Source organism: Ctenopharyngodon idella, chromosome 8 (genome assembly GCF_019924925.1).
Source record: "Ctenopharyngodon idella isolate HZGC_01 chromosome 8, HZGC01, whole genome shotgun sequence".
Taxonomy (NCBI): domain Eukaryota; kingdom Metazoa; phylum Chordata; class Actinopteri; order Cypriniformes; family Xenocyprididae; genus Ctenopharyngodon; species Ctenopharyngodon idella.
Window position 1 is genome coordinate 29,497,811 of NC_067227.1, and position 15,611 is coordinate 29,513,421.

The 15,611-nt window shown below is 36.9% G+C and overlaps 2 protein-coding genes across 7 annotated transcripts in view; both read right to left on the bottom strand.

Moving 5' to 3' along the window:
- Positions 1-5,112: 5,112 nt before the first annotated feature.
- On the bottom strand, positions 5,113-8,988 carry pim2 (Pim-2 proto-oncogene, serine/threonine kinase). Its single transcript, XM_051902742.1, has 7 exons — positions 8,720-8,988; positions 8,392-8,492; positions 8,247-8,297; positions 7,552-7,772; positions 7,300-7,469; positions 7,042-7,218; positions 5,113-6,563 (listed from the first exon to the last, which is right to left on the bottom strand). Exons 1-7 carry the CDS (start codon positions 8,781-8,783, stop codon positions 6,415-6,417), a joined length of 933 nt encoding a protein of 310 aa, XP_051758702.1. The 5' UTR covers positions 8,784-8,988; the 3' UTR covers positions 5,113-6,414.
- Positions 8,989-10,568: 1,580 nt separating this feature from the next.
- Positions 10,569-15,611, bottom strand: part of otud5a (OTU deubiquitinase 5a) — a 31,969-nt gene continuing 26,926 nt past the window's right edge. For 3 of the 6 annotated variants that reach the window (XM_051902737.1, XM_051902736.1, XM_051902741.1), the window contains exons 6-9: positions 14,099-14,284; positions 13,312-13,519; positions 11,786-11,902; positions 10,569-11,128 (exon numbers count right to left, since the gene is read on the bottom strand). In XM_051902737.1, the coding sequence (XP_051758697.1) occupies positions 11,007-11,128; positions 11,786-11,902; positions 13,312-13,519; positions 14,099-14,284 (633 nt within the window). In that variant the 3' untranslated portion in view covers positions 10,569-11,006. The remainder of the gene's footprint in view (positions 11,129-11,785; positions 11,903-13,311; positions 13,520-14,098; positions 14,285-15,611) is intronic. The other 3 variants (XM_051902738.1, XM_051902740.1, XM_051902739.1) reach the window with 3 other exon arrangements.

A 15,611-nucleotide genomic window follows, 5' to 3' on the forward strand; every position in this document is an offset into this window, starting at 1 on the left:
TGCTGTTTGTAAAAAGAAATGTATATTAAAAAATATATATTATTTAAAGCTGCTGTCTGTAGCTTTTTTTGTGTGTGTGTTCAAAATGTACAAAAATTATATAATTAGCGAGTACATCATGAATCCATTTTCCAAGGGTTTTGTCTTATCCTGAATCACTACGGTACACCCATAATAAGTGTTTATATTCTGACTATTTTAGACTGGTTCTGGTCGTACCTGCGTGACTCCTCATAGACATAAACAGAGAGAAGTAGCTCCGGCTACAATGTTTTTCCGCAAGCACGCAGTTCTGTTGTTTATTGACGCTAGAGCGCCAAAAGTTACAGACTGCAGCTTTAAAATACTGTATAGGTTATTACATTTAGTTTTAATTTTTAATTAAAGCTGCAGTCCATAACTTTTTTTGGTTAAAAATGATCTAAAATCAATTTTTGAGCAAGTACAAGCAAATCCAGCCAGTGTTTCAAAACTATCTCCTTATCTTAGCTCGATTCACAACAGTAAGCTTGTAATAATGTTTTATAATAAGAGCGTAATGTTTTATAAAAATGGTGGATCTGGTGGATTTCCGCGGGAAATTCGAGCATGCAGCAGTTCATCTTTGCGTCTTTACGTCACGTCTGTAAACAGAAAGGAAGGAGTCCAGGCTAGTCGGCTTTATCATGTGAGGATGCTGCTTGTAGTAGATCATTTATAGCCTGTTCTCACGGCAGTTGAAATAATTAAACTTATCATTTTGATGGCGGATTATAATCCAGAAAGGTCCAAGTGACAATCATCAGTGACAACTGGAGATTTACCTGTAGTCAAAAAGCAAGACTTTGGACTGTGGAGTGGCTACAGAAATTATAGAAATGTGCTATCTATGACATTTAATTGACAACTTAATTGCTGCATACCACATTCTTACGTTTAATTGACAACTTAATTGCTGCATTCTTATGTGCTATTTTTTAAATCATATCCCTCTATGCTTGCTTGTGTCTGAATAAAAATAATAATAATAATAATAAAAAGATAAGTACAAAGGTAACTAAAAGTAACCAGCTCAACAATAATTAAAGGCACAATATGTAAATTTTCGCCGCTAGAGGTCGGTTATTCAAAACAAAGGCATAGCTTAATGACGCTTTGATTTCGCGGAATCATGGGAGGTGTCGTCTTCACGTCTACAGCCGGTGGAAAAGAATCCAACGGGAGTCGAGCAGAAATCATATTCATGGATGAGATTGTTAATATTACTATAGTATGAAGCAGAGCAGGGCCGAGTGCTGTGCGAGCAGAACAAGGCCACTGGAGCGATTGCTAATGAGAGACAAGCACGACACACAGCTCGAATACAGTGGAGCTTTTATTACGCCGCAGTCGCCACTTCCACTTTTCAAGCGTCTGTGGGGTAAAGCAGTGCTGTTTATTATATTAAATACATTTGTGTGTTGAAAGTTGTTATAATGCTGTGTTCACTCGGCGGCTACTATGACACACTTGTTGCACACTGCAGTAAGCTAGATCGATATTAGTCATGGTAAAACATGGTACTCGCGGTAAATCAAGAAAATGGGATTTAAACAATAAGACTTACTGTGTTGAGCTATATAACATGATTAGTTTTCTGTCGATGAATGTATCCAAACAGTTGCTCACCTGTCTAATAAAACACATAATATATTTAAGCGTCTTTGGTGTTTCCATGAGTTCTACAAAATTAAACTGCATGGTCCAAGCCCTGGTTAAAATTGCTTATTTCTCTAGATTTAAACATTCTTGGAAACATTTGGGATAATGTAAGTACACAAGTCAACAAAATATATAACATTGTTCTAGTGATTTTTGGTTATTTTATTCCAAAAATCTTACATATTGTGCCTTTAAATATGACAAAAAATCCATTGAAACTGTCTCTCAGAAGTATGACGTGTTGCTCTACACAGGGACCTCTAGATGGCAGAAGCATACAATAATTTCTGCATAGTCTTATGATCACAAGAAAGACATCACAATTGAGTCTAAAGTTAAGCATTTTAAAATGTAATAATGTTAGTTAATGTTAATAAAGCTTATTGAAAAGTCATACATATGGTTTATAGTGAAGAAATATACATAGGTTAGATAATTTTTGAACTTAAGTTTTAACTGACAATTTGAGGCTGTACAAATATAACAACATTTATTATTAAATACACATTTCTCCTCATAAGTAATAAAATTTGACATTGATCGGATTTATTAACAGCTTATTATGATTGTACTATTTGTTAAAGTGACTTAATACATTAAAAATAAAGGCAAAGACAAATTTTATCATAATTGCATAGTTCTTATTTGCATATCTTCTTTTACAAAAAGCCAGTACATGCATTTTTATATTTTTGACTTCTACCATTATTTAGTCTCTCTTTTTATCTTGAGAAAATATATATAATGGTCAAGAGGACAGATGTTTCTTTCAATACAGATATTTCAAATCTAAATTTCAGCGATAAAAACATTATATGACAACAGTCACATTACATTGTCCAAGTACACAGGATGCTGAAGACGAGCAATGCATTCTGGATCACCAGAATCACCAGACTGATGAACTTCATTATCTTAACTGCATGAGACAAAAGTCAGGGATATTTAGTTATCATATACCTGTTTCTATAGGCACAAATGCATCTGTAAAGCCTGGAAATAATGTACTGTGGGGATCTGAACACTGACAAACACCAGCATACATGGATGTCACTAACTTTTCTGAATGTAACTAGTCATTATCATCAGTTAAAGACACACCTAAACGGATGAATGTTTGCGCAATCGCACTCTGCTTGCAGACGATTAATTCACACTGCTGCATGTAGAAACAATTTCCTGGCAAACAAGTTCATTTATCAATGCCATTCACTAAGAAATAATACTAAAATGTGAGAAAGGCGAACACTTTCCTGAGAAATCTTCTCAAAAATATGATTAGACATGAAGAAAAAAATGGTAATCTGGTTTATCTGTTTAGCTATTCTTTTTAATCTGTTCTCCTGTAAACTGATAGCAGTCCCACACATTAAGACTCCATCTTGTACATATCAGAAGGTAATTGGCCTAATATGGTAATATAGTAACCATGAAATCAAACTCGAATTGTTATTTTTTAAATAGAATATTACATTATTTATTATACATGATTTATCCGTGCACATTATTATTTTTTTAATTCGTTTGCCCTCGTAAACTTTAATCAAAACAACTTCCCCTCCCTCTTCTCTTCTCTGGTGATATGTTTTTCAGCGCGAGGGCGGGACAACCTGTCACTCACATGCGATCGACCAATAGCAAACTACAACGAGCCAACGATCCAATCAATTCCCGATGGACAAAATCAAGTCCCGCCCTACATTTTATTTTCTCATTCGAAAAGCAGTTTCTTTCACTCGTATATTCGTCACAAAAGGGGGGGGGGAAACGGTCGCACTCGCAACTTTCGTTTTTCATGTCGATAATATTCCTTCCCATGGTACTTTTTAGTACTTTTATTGGGCGAATGCAAAAAGAACCATGGTATTCTTGAAACTATTTTAGTACTATGTAAAAACTACACTTACAAAAAAAAAAAAGCACATAACATCCAGAGATACTGAAAATGAAAATATGTTTGTTTTTTACCTTCATTCTGTCTGTGTTTTATCTTCAGTGCTTCTGTTTGGACTCTCACTGCCTACTTCTGCCATCATCATCTTCAAAAATGAACCTAATTCTGCCCACAAACTCGCGCGATCCCATCGATCTGTAATGATTACAGAGCTTAAAGGGATAGTTCACCCAAAAATTAAAATTCTGTCATCATTTACTCACCCTCAACCCTCCAAACCTGTATAAATTTCTTTGTTCTGTTGAACACAAAGGAAGATATTAGAGATACTATAAAAATACTATGGAAGTCAATGGTGCCCCAGAACTGTTTAGTTTCCCACATTCTTCAAAATATCTTCATTTGTGTTCAACAGAACAAAGACATTTATACAGGTTTGGAACAACCTGAGGTTGAGTAAATGATGACAGAATTTTAAATTTTGGGTGAACTATCCCTTTAATGATAATTTCCCCACCGACTTTAGCCTTAAAAGGGACTTTGGTGAAACAGCTCCCAAATGAGGTCGGAATAATTGACGTCCCACAAAATCACTTCCCCTAATTGTCCGTGGGAATTTTCTTCTTCTTCTTCTTCTTCTTTTTCCTTTGACATTTATTTTCCCTTTTCGTTTATCTCAAACTGATATACATTCATAGTTATCCACCCTGGCTTCATATCTATTTATCTGAACTCTCCTACTAATACATTACTGCATGTTAAACTGGAGGAAAAAAGAGATGCACCACAGGCAAACACATCCTGGGTGGGTGCAGTAAAGAAGCCAGATTTGTATTGCACCACAATGACCATTAGGGGGCAGCAGCACCTAATAGATTTCACATAGTCTCATCATTCTCTAAGACAGTGGTGTCCAATCCTGCTCCTGAAGGGCCACTGTCCTGCAGAGTTTAGCTCCAACCCCAATTAAACACACCTGAACCAGCTAATCAAGGTCTATTAGGCATACGAGAAACTTCCAGGCAGGTGTGTTGAGGCAAGTTGGAGCTAAACTCTGCAGGACAGTGACCCTCCAGGACCGAGTTTGGAAGACTTCACAGTTAAATTTAATTTTTCCTACAGATAATCTAAATATACATTTTCCTAAATAAAGATCCAATGAGATTTAAAGGATATGTTTCACTCATTAAATGTAATAAGTTCCATTTAAAAAGATGCTTGAACACCAACAGGTGTCTACTGGTAAATCCAGTCATGTCTCAGTTTCAGGTGAACAAATGATGTGGAAAGGTTGGTTCAGTCATTACAGTAAAGCAGGGGCAGAGTTCGGCACGTGAACACGTTAAAAACATTCCTTCTTCATTTGTCGGGAATAACTTACCTGAATGGTTTGACTGGAGAAGCCTGTTAAAAAAATCTCATCAGCTTGAAGTATGAACAGAAAACTATGATCACTATTTAGATCTAACCACTAAAGTGGCAGCACTTCCCCTTTTAATTTCTTATTTGCTTGAGCAATATAAAAGACAAGACAGATGTTTCGTTAAATATAGATACTTCACATCTATATTTTTATTTATAGAATCTCATAAATTAAACATCATGTGACAACAGCCACAGAACATTGTTCAATACACAAGTATTTACAGCAATTTTTTTGTGCCAACCCAAGCAAAAATGGCAAGGATTTTGTTTTTCATAATAATGAAAGAAAAATACCCCAGTGTTTACACAAATGCATTACACATTATGTTAGGAGAGGTCCAATTCACATGCATTCAATTTCAATGTCTCAAATCAAAAGATTTTTTATTTAACCCAAACTTTGGTCTGCATTTCAAATCAAAATCAAAAGTATTTTGCATTATGCATGTTTACCTCACATAAAGCAGTAAGGCTGATCTCTTTGGTGTGTTATAATGTAATCAATCAATTAGGAAAAGCTCACTTGGCCCTTTTTAGTAAACATCAATAGTGGGTTAGTGGTTGAAGCCCTCACAACATTAGTCAACACTTTGACCTTTGAGAACTTCCAACAAAATGACACATATCTGGGCATTTTCAGCACAAAGCGTCCTGACAACATTCTTTAAGTTACAGCGCAGGTATTTCACAAACAATACCGACAGAAACCAAAAGCCGGCTAGCTAATGGCTCTGAGGAATCCATCTAGTGAATTGGTTCATTTAGAGTAAACAGGATCCACAGGAATGTTCCTCTTCTCTTCTGTCGCACCTTCTTTGAGAGTGTGTGTTGATAAATGGGAAGAGATCCACGTGAGCCTGAATTATTGTTACACCAGGCCTCCCATCAAAAGACTGGAAAGCAGATCCGGTCTTTTTGAAACCCCTTAGAACAGGGAGAGAATATCACTGTACAGCAAAAAACCTGTAAAACCAGGTATCATCGCAGTCCGATCAGTAACTGCAAGTCCACCCACTGTCATTTAAGTCCGTTCGAACTTGAAACAACACAAACAGACAAACAAAACGAACACAGTTTGCTGCTTCCGAAACTTCATGAACCATAGAGTGCAGAAATAAATTAGTACGTGGCTGAAAAAAAATAAATAATCAGCAATAAATAAGAAAAGTAACATTTCCCGCTGTTGCGCTGAGCTGTAGTCGTGGGAAATTTTCACTCATAAAGTAAAACGGCATCAATCCAGGGTTATTTTCAGGCACAGATTCCCAAGTCCAAATAAAACAAAACAAACGTAAACAAAAAACAAAAATAAATAAGGAAGAATCCAGAAGCCAGCAACTAGAGTTCAGTAAGTCCAGTGTAAAACGAAACAGTGTGTGGGAAATTTCTAAATCGAGTCCAAAGTCCTTCAGGATTTAAAGGCTTGGCTTAATATTGCTTTCCGCATGCAAATCTCCGATATCCTCAGAAGTCTCCGTCATCCAAGGGTGCTGCAAAATCTGCTCCAAACTCGGACGATCCTCTGGCCTGTATGAAAGGCACCAGCGAATCAGAGACTGGCATTCTGAAATGAAACAGAATAAACGTTGATTAAATCTGGCATTATTTACTCAGACATAGTTTATTTGCACAGTTTCCCATTGACAAAAATACAATGGAGGTCAGTGGGAACCAAAAATGTCCCTCTTAAAGAGACAGTTCACCCAAAAATGAAAATTCAGTCATCATTTACTCACCCTCAAGTTGTCCCAAACATGTATAAATTTCTTTGTTCTGCTGTACACAAAGGAAGATATTTGGAAGAACGTTTGCAACCAAGCAGATTTCGCCTCCCACTGACTATCATAGTATTTTTTTTCCTACTATGGTAATCAATGGGGGGGAGAGATCTGCTTAGTTACAAACATTCTTCCAAATATCTTCCTTTGTGTATAGCATGTGTATAACATGAGGCTGAATAGATAAGGATAGAATTTAAATTTTTTGGGTGGACTGTCCCTTTAAGAATGTTGATTTCCATTTCATTCTGTTTGAGGGCTCACCTTTGGAGATGCGTTTAGTGAAACTCGGAGTGGCTTGTACAATATCGCCGTCCCGCTCAAAGGGAATGTCTCCACACACCATGTCAAACAGAAGTACGCCCAGTGACCACACAGTGAGCGGACGAGCGCTGTAACGCTGGTGGAGGATCCACTCTGGAGGGCTGTAGACTCTGGTACCTAAAAACAGACAGAGGGGTCAGATCCACATTCATGCTATATTCATGAATATATGCATTAACCACCCTAAAGCTGCCTTACCTTCAAAGTCAGTGTAAATGGAGTCCTTAAGTAGAGCACCGGATCCGAAGTCGATGATTTTGATGTCACCGGTGCGGACGTCAACAAGGATGTTCTCATCTTTGATGTCCCGATGTACAATTCCCTTGGAGTGGCAGAACTGTAGGGCTTCAATGACCTGTTTGAGGAACCTGAAAAATACAGTTCTCATCAGTACTACTGTAGTTTACTGTTAGAACTCAATGTCAAAAAAGACTGTCTCCTTTTTCGCACCTCTGTGCAATGGGCTCCTCCAGGGCCCCACGTTCAGTGATGAAGTCAAACAGGTCCTGGCAGTGTTGGGGTTTTTCAAACACGATGAGATATCCCTGACCCGGCATCTCGAACCAGTCGAGCATCCGGATGATGCCGCGGTGACCGGGTAACGACCCCGACCCTCCACCCAGACACAGGAGGAGAGCGATCTCCATGGGGACTGCATTTGCTCCACCAGGCTGTAAGAGTTAAAGAGATCATTATTAAGATTAGAGTTAAGTTAGAAAATTCCCTACTGCAGGTGTAAACTCCCTGGTTTATAAATGTTATTTAAAAAGGGGAACTACATATTTGTGGACCTATAAATGTACTTGTTTTGAAACTAAAAATATCTGGTTAGTCAGGTATATTATCATGAAACTAGTTCTGACACAGTAGGGAAAGTCCACTTAGTTTCCCTTTTAAGGGTGCTTTGAAAAATCCGAAACGTCACGCCTATGTCACTTTCTGTATTAAGACGACGCTGTTCCGGTAAAAAAAAAAAAAACACAACCAAAAAAAACATTCAGAAGAGGGCGCTATTTATCATATTTCTTTTAATTCGTTTTTGGTGCGTATTCAAGGTGCTGACAAACTGAAAATAAATTACTTGGAAGACAAATAATTAGGGAGGGAAAAAAAAAAAACATGCATTTATATGAAAGATTACTCACCAGTTTTGCCCACTGTTGAATTCTGTCACGGGATATTTGTTTAATAGCGACCTAAAATGATAATAAAAAAGTAATTTAGAGGACTACATTTGAAAGGGAAAAAATATTTATATTTTTTTTTATTATTATTTTATAACATTTTTACCTGTTGTCCGTCTGAAATGCGGTGTCCGGAGAAAACAGAGCCGAATCCGCCGCTTCCCAAAAGGGTTCCCATCTTATACTGCTTCTCAAAGTGCTCCTTAACTGAAAATAAACACAATAATATTCAAGAAACAACATAACCAGGAATGAATGGCTGTTATTTAAATTATGCATCTGGATTAATGTAACATTGAAACTGAACAAGCGATATCTTTATTTAATTGGTGAATAAGTTTAAAACAGTTTTAAAACAAATTTAGACACTGCCATACAAGAAAATCTTTATAATATAGCTTTGTTGTTGTTCGGTATGAACTTAATGAACTTACCATTTTTCGCTTTCACTTCTTCCAGCTGATCCAAACGCAGGTCAACAATACGTTTATCCAGCATTTTCAGTTTTTATAAGAATAAAAATAATATAAAACAACCAAATGATATCTTCAGCTATCACCGTAAGCCGCCTCAGCAGTGCGTATCCATGTTAGTCTGTTGAGATTCGTCACTGCCTGTTTTCAATTCAATTCAAATTCCGCCGATTTCAGTGAGCGACTGCGTGACCTCTCCTTCAAGCACTCGCACAGACTCTGAATAATCTCCGTTTGTTGATGTTTTAAGTTTACATGTGTAAACACGCCCACTCTGGCGAACCCGCCTAATCGAGGCCAACACGCTTGAGTGTTTTGAACTGACAGCCAATCACAGGGCTGAAACTTTTAAATCTACGAATATTAATGAGCGGTGGACAAAATTCTAAGAATCTCCACCAACGTCCTGGCGGAGAAAAAGCGCGCGCGCGCGCGAACCAGGAATACTTTTGAGTTTTCTTTTTTAACACGTAAATTTTGAATTCACCCATGCACTAATGCGAGGCATACCAACTGTTTCTAGTAGCATTTTTTTTTTTTAAATGAAAGCCATAAAATAACCATAACGACAATTTCGAGTAGACATACAGATATAGATTTTAAAAAAAAGGTAATATAAAAGCAGTTAGTAGAGATAAATGCCACTTGAGAGACAAATTGGGACAGAGACTAGTGCGTCATAAAATGTGTAATAGATACTAGTAAATAATAAATGCTACTAGTACTAAACGAATAGTTACAAGAAAAACTGGAACGTACCAGATACAATTGGAATGCATTCATTTGGGAAGTGAATAGATCTGAACACCAGATCCCCATAGAGCTCTATGCGTTTCTTTAACAGCAACATTAGAACTGAATCACCATTTGGACAGTAGCTAGTATCAAGGTAATAAGCACTTGTAATTAATAGCTAGTGGAAGTGAAAAACATACTAGTCACTATTGAATTACTTACTAGTAATAAAGAAAAAGTACTATATAGTGTAGTTAAAATGAAAGTCTTTTAGCAAAAACATTTCACACATATAAATAGGGATGATCTTAGACCAGTTTGAAGGCTATGACTCATGCTCCAGCATGCTCTGTGCATGTGGGGCAGTCCCACAGCACCTATTTACAAGATCTAATGTGGTTTCATCTCCATGATGACATAAAACACAGAACTTTTAATAGATAAATGATAGTGTTTGGCAATACTTTATGCAGATATCAAGACCTGACTTACCAGACTTTAATGTCCTTGCGATCAATAGATTTCAGCATTTCATTAAAGTTGCATGCATCAAAGACCCTTCCACATTCACTACCAGTCAAATATTCAGACACACACCTCATTCTTTAATAAAACTATTTTCCACATTTGAGAATAATAGTAGTCATCTAAAATGATAAATACACATGAATCTCAGACAAAACATAGCGACTAACACATTAAAGAAATCAAAACTGTTACATTTTATCTTGTTCAATGTCTTTTTTAGATTTTATCAAAACATGAATGTTATAAATTGTATATTTTGTGCTCTGTCATTCTCTCAACCAACATCATAATGTGCATCCTAGGATGTTTTAAACAGTATTGAAATAATTTACATGTATGATGGATACTTGTTGGCTACCATTTGCTCCAACTCAAAAAAAAAAAAAAAAAATCATTCTTAAATGTTTAAATTAGTTTTGCAAGGTGCTTCAAGTAATAATGCATATTACATAAGTTCATGAGAAAAATAAATTCAGTCAAGCATGTCCAAAAATGATCAAATATTGTTATTGATATGCATGCCACAAAAAGGACACCAACAAAGAAGTACATTTCTTCAGAAAGTTCTTTTTTTATTCCAAGAAAAAAAGAGCATTTTCATCCCAAACAAGAAAATAAAACAAGATTATATTAATCAATTATTAAGAGGATAAAGTATGACTTTTTTTTTCAATAACTTTTTATTTCCCCCATGTATTCTATAATGATATCAGTCATGTTTATTTTCACATGCACTTAAAGAAGTCCAATGATGATGATGATGATGGTGTGAATGGCGTAAGAAAGAAAAGGAGTGTTTAGGTGAGTATCACAACAATGGGCCATTACTGCTGGATGGCTGAGGCCAGTGATGAACTGATGGATGGATAGGTGAAGGAAAGGAAGGACAGTATGAACTGCATGATGATGGAGAGAATGTGATTGGTTTGATCCCCATGTATCTGCCTCCTGCTTCGACTGCAGATTGTGCCTCAACCCTCCTTTATCAACTGCTATCTGGAGAAGGTTCTCTATGCATGGCGTTTTTCTTCATGCTATCGAGGTATTCCTGTTGTGACACGGCCAAGACGGACGCCAATATCTCATCGTCTTCCCAGTCTGTTAGGCCTATTGCAAAACAAGAGCAAAACAAACCATGGTTATATAACAACATATTATATACACCACACATGACTGAATTTCCAATCTAAAGCCAATGCTTTATATATATACATAAACACATATTGTGTCTACATATGCATTTCTTTACAAATATACAGTTATTACATTTTTAAATTTGACTGTATAGTGGAAGAAAAGCAGGAAACAAGTCTCCAACATACATTGGAACTTCATAAAAGTTGACGTTTTAATACTTTTTACTATTATTCTCAAATGTGCAAAACAACAATAATAAAGGATGAGTAGGTGTGGCCAGGCTTTTCAGACTGATCCATTACAAGAGCTCAATTTGTGAAAAACATTCACTCCCTATTTGCACCTTCTTAAGTTCTTAGCCGAAACAATGCCGCTGTCAACAGTAGCTGGGGTGTGCCGATACTCCGCTACAAACAGGTGTATTTAACGGCTGTACACGCTGCTTTCTGCATGGTGCATTTCACAGCTGAATCACATGGATCACATCACAGATTCAAGATGTGTGAGATGCATGAGGAAGGCGAGCGAGCGCCGTGATTAACATGGCATTCCTGAGCCCTAGATTCTCTCATACTGAATCAGGCAGGACAGCTAGACGAACTGGCAAGCATGATTCTACTTCCTCACCAAAAGCAGTAGGAGACATCTCTTGCATAATGGCCCGATAGCCCAGTGCTGGATACAGAGACACCAGAGAAGACGAGGTGGGTCTGTCTGGTCCGACGCAAGCCTGGTTACTGGGACCTGAACGACGAGACGGAACGCAGGAACTCTTTAATTTGAAAGACTAAAGTATAGAGATTTAGTTTCTATCTATGTGGCTTCTCCTGCAAAGTGGTTTTGAGTGAATTTCACAAAAAGACGTCACATTTTTTCTTACAAAAACAAATATTTTGCATAAAGAAAATGTAGTGTATTTTTTAAGACTAAGATTTTTTTGTTTTTTTTTGCATTGTGAACTTATTTTCATTAAAATTAAGCACATTTACCTGCAAATTTTTATTACCACAATGCATCTGGATGCTTTAGTTAGCATTATTCTTAATGATAATTATTATTATATTTGCATTATTGTTATACAGTACCACAATAATTGCTGTAATGTTGTTTTTAACATTATTATTTAATATATTTTGTTTATATTAGTTCTGTCAAATCGATTAATCGCAATTATTCGTGTTTGTCTGTGTATATATCCATAATTATTGCTGTCAAACGATTAATCGCATCCAAAATAAAAGTTTGTGTTCACATAATATGTGTGTGTACTGTGTATATTTATTATGTATATATAAATACACACACACATGCATGTATATATTTAGCAAAAATATATTTATATATGAAATATTTATATTTATATATAATATAAATTATATATAATATAAATATATAAATATACATGTATACATGTAAATATTTCTTAAATAAATATACACAGTAAACACATTATGTAAACAGACTTTTATTTTTGGATGTGATTAATCGTGATTAATCGTTTGATAGCACTAGTTTATATACACTACCATTCAAAAATTTGGGGTCAGTAATATATATATATATTTTTTTAAATAAATTAATACTTTTATTAAGCAAGAATGCATTAAACCGATCAAAAAAACCAAAAGACATTTATAATCTTACGAAAGATTTCTATTTCAAATAAATGCTGTTCTTTTCAACTTTCTATTCATCAATGTTTCTTGAGCAGCAAATCAGCTTATTAGAATGATTTCTGAAGGATCATGTGACACTGAAGACTGGAGTGATGATGCTGAAAATTCAGCTTTGATCACAGGAATAAATTAAATTTTAAAATATTTCAAAACAGTTATTTTAAATTGTAATAATATTTATTACTGCATTTTTGATCAAATAAATGATGAGTGAGCAGAAGAGACTTCTTTCAAAAACATTAAAAATATATTATCGATCCCAAACATTTGAATGATTTTCTTTAGATTTTGGGGTGAAACACGACCCAGGCATGTTCTTGACAGCTTTCCAGAGATTCGCCTTTAAAATTAGTGTAATAATCCATGAAAATCATGTGCCATTTACCCCATAAATTGGCTTGCTGAAGGAAATGCATCACACAGTTAAACTGTTAGTTTTAATGACACCGTCCATATTGCAAAACACTGATAACAGACCTGGTGCACAGGGTGACGGGGGTTTGGAGAGTGTGAGGGCCGCTCCGGCCGGGGAGGGGGGCTTAGCGGGTGTGTCCGAATGCGAAGGATCAGGAATCTCCGGAGAGGGGGCGGAGCTGCGTTGCCGTGGAGATCGGGCATTCCATTCTTCCAAACCACTGGAGGCCGCAGCCGTGGCGGAGCTGCACGTAGCGCTGGCCTTACGAGGCTAAGGGAGTGACAAAAGTAAACACATTTATTCACAAATGATAAGTGAATGGGCAATTTGTATGTGAAGACTTCAGAGTTTGTCACTCAAAACAGTAAACATTCTTACATAAGGACATTTACAAAAAGTAGGTTTATGTAAGGTTTGTGTAAAATCTTTTAGATGATGTGAAAATATTCAACAAGTTCTCTCTGATAGGCTGATGTAAGTCAGTTCAAATACTGATTTATAAGAAAGGCTATTGTTTCTGTGAAGTAGGGTCTTGTTCACAGATGGTTTAAGTGTCAAAACGCAAACCACATAGTGTGCACATTTTGGCATACCTGATAGCATATGTGTATCTTCACCGGTGAAGCAGTCATTACCGCTTAAGTGTGACTCTGGAAATATTTCCAGTGCAGTCAGCATTAAAACAGCGATTCGTTTATGATGTCAAAGGATTTTCGTAATTATAACACGTCAAACACCTGATTCTTACCGACAGTCATTCTGTTAGGAATGTAACTAAAGATTCTGACTTAATGAGACATGATGTTAGGTAGTTAGCAGGATTAGCATTAAAACAGGCAGGTCCCACACCTGACGTGCCTGTTTCTCTTGGTCTCGAAGCCACTGTAAGTACGATTCTCTGGCCACTTGCTCTTCTATGGCTTCATTGGTGGCTTCCCAATCTGTGGCCCTCTTCTTGTCCTCCAGCATCTGTTGCTCAATCCAGGATTCCTCTGATGTTTTAATTGCATTCTTCATGAGTGACTGGTCTGCAAACTGCATAGAGACAGATAGAGACACAGAGGAGGGGTTAAAGGCCACAGCGTTACCCCTCAGGTGACAGGTGAGAATGTCTCCAGAAGAGGAGCTGATTTGTGGGAAGAGGAAAAACATGATCAAGCTAAATGCAAATTAAGCAATAGGTCTTTTTTAAGAGACACTTTCTAAGAGTGGATGACAGGTACTCATCTCATAAAAAGGGTTTCTGATTGGATTAGCTGCGTTTGACAGCAACTGCAAACAGCCTACCTTTACAAAATTCTTGATTCTGATTGGTCAGTCACAGTCTGGGCCCTATCATACACCTGGCGCAACGCGAAGCCAGGCATGATGCAAGTGTTTTTGCTAGTTTCAGCCCGACGCAGTTATCATTTTCACATCCAGCGCCCACATTGTTTAAATAGCAATTGCACTCACAGCTATCTGTTCGCCCATGGGCGTGCTGGTCTGAAAACGAGGAGTGTTCAGGTGCATTGTTGGCGTGTTGCTATTTTGAGGCAAGTGAAAACGACTGCGCCATTGAGCAACAAAAACCTGATCTAAAGTCAAAGTCGCGGTTATTTTTTTTTGGTTATTTAAAGGGTGCGTTAGTAATATGCGCCAATAGGCAGGTGCACAACGCGCGTACACTCTGCTTGTTACACACACAGGGACGCGCTGCAGCACACAAACATGCCACATAAAGATATGCTACATGTACATAAAGATAAAAATGCCTCCATATTATAATGGATAGTCACTGCATTTATCAGAATGACCAAGTTGCAGTAATGACAAATAAAATTGGCTAATTATTTGACCAGTCGTGGCAATACACACATGTATTTAAACTGACTCGTCAGGTTGAGGGTGTCTATATTCCACCATGTAAATAGCAATCTGCCATGGTGCAAGCGCAACTGGCTTTTAAAGGGAATGGACGGACGGACAGACAGATAGATAGATAGATCTGTCTTGAAACAGACTCTTTAAAAAGAACTATTTCAATATTAAAAACCCAGTGGCGAGTGCTGAACTTCTGTCAAGCCAGTTGCAACAAAAATGTTGTGCAAGCTTACTACAATTATTACGATCAGCCTGTCATTTTCTTCATAAGACACAGAAAGAAGAGGGGTTAAAGGCCACAGTGTTGCCCCTCAGGTGACAGCTGAGAATGTTTCTGCTCAAACACCCTTAAGAGGAGCTGATTTGTGGGAAGAGGAAAAACATTGTTGAGCTAAATGCAAATTGAGCAATAAGTCTTTTTTAAGAGGCACTTTCTAAGTGTGGATAACAGACACTCATCTCATCTCAGAAATACAGAACGCATCTCATAAAACAGATG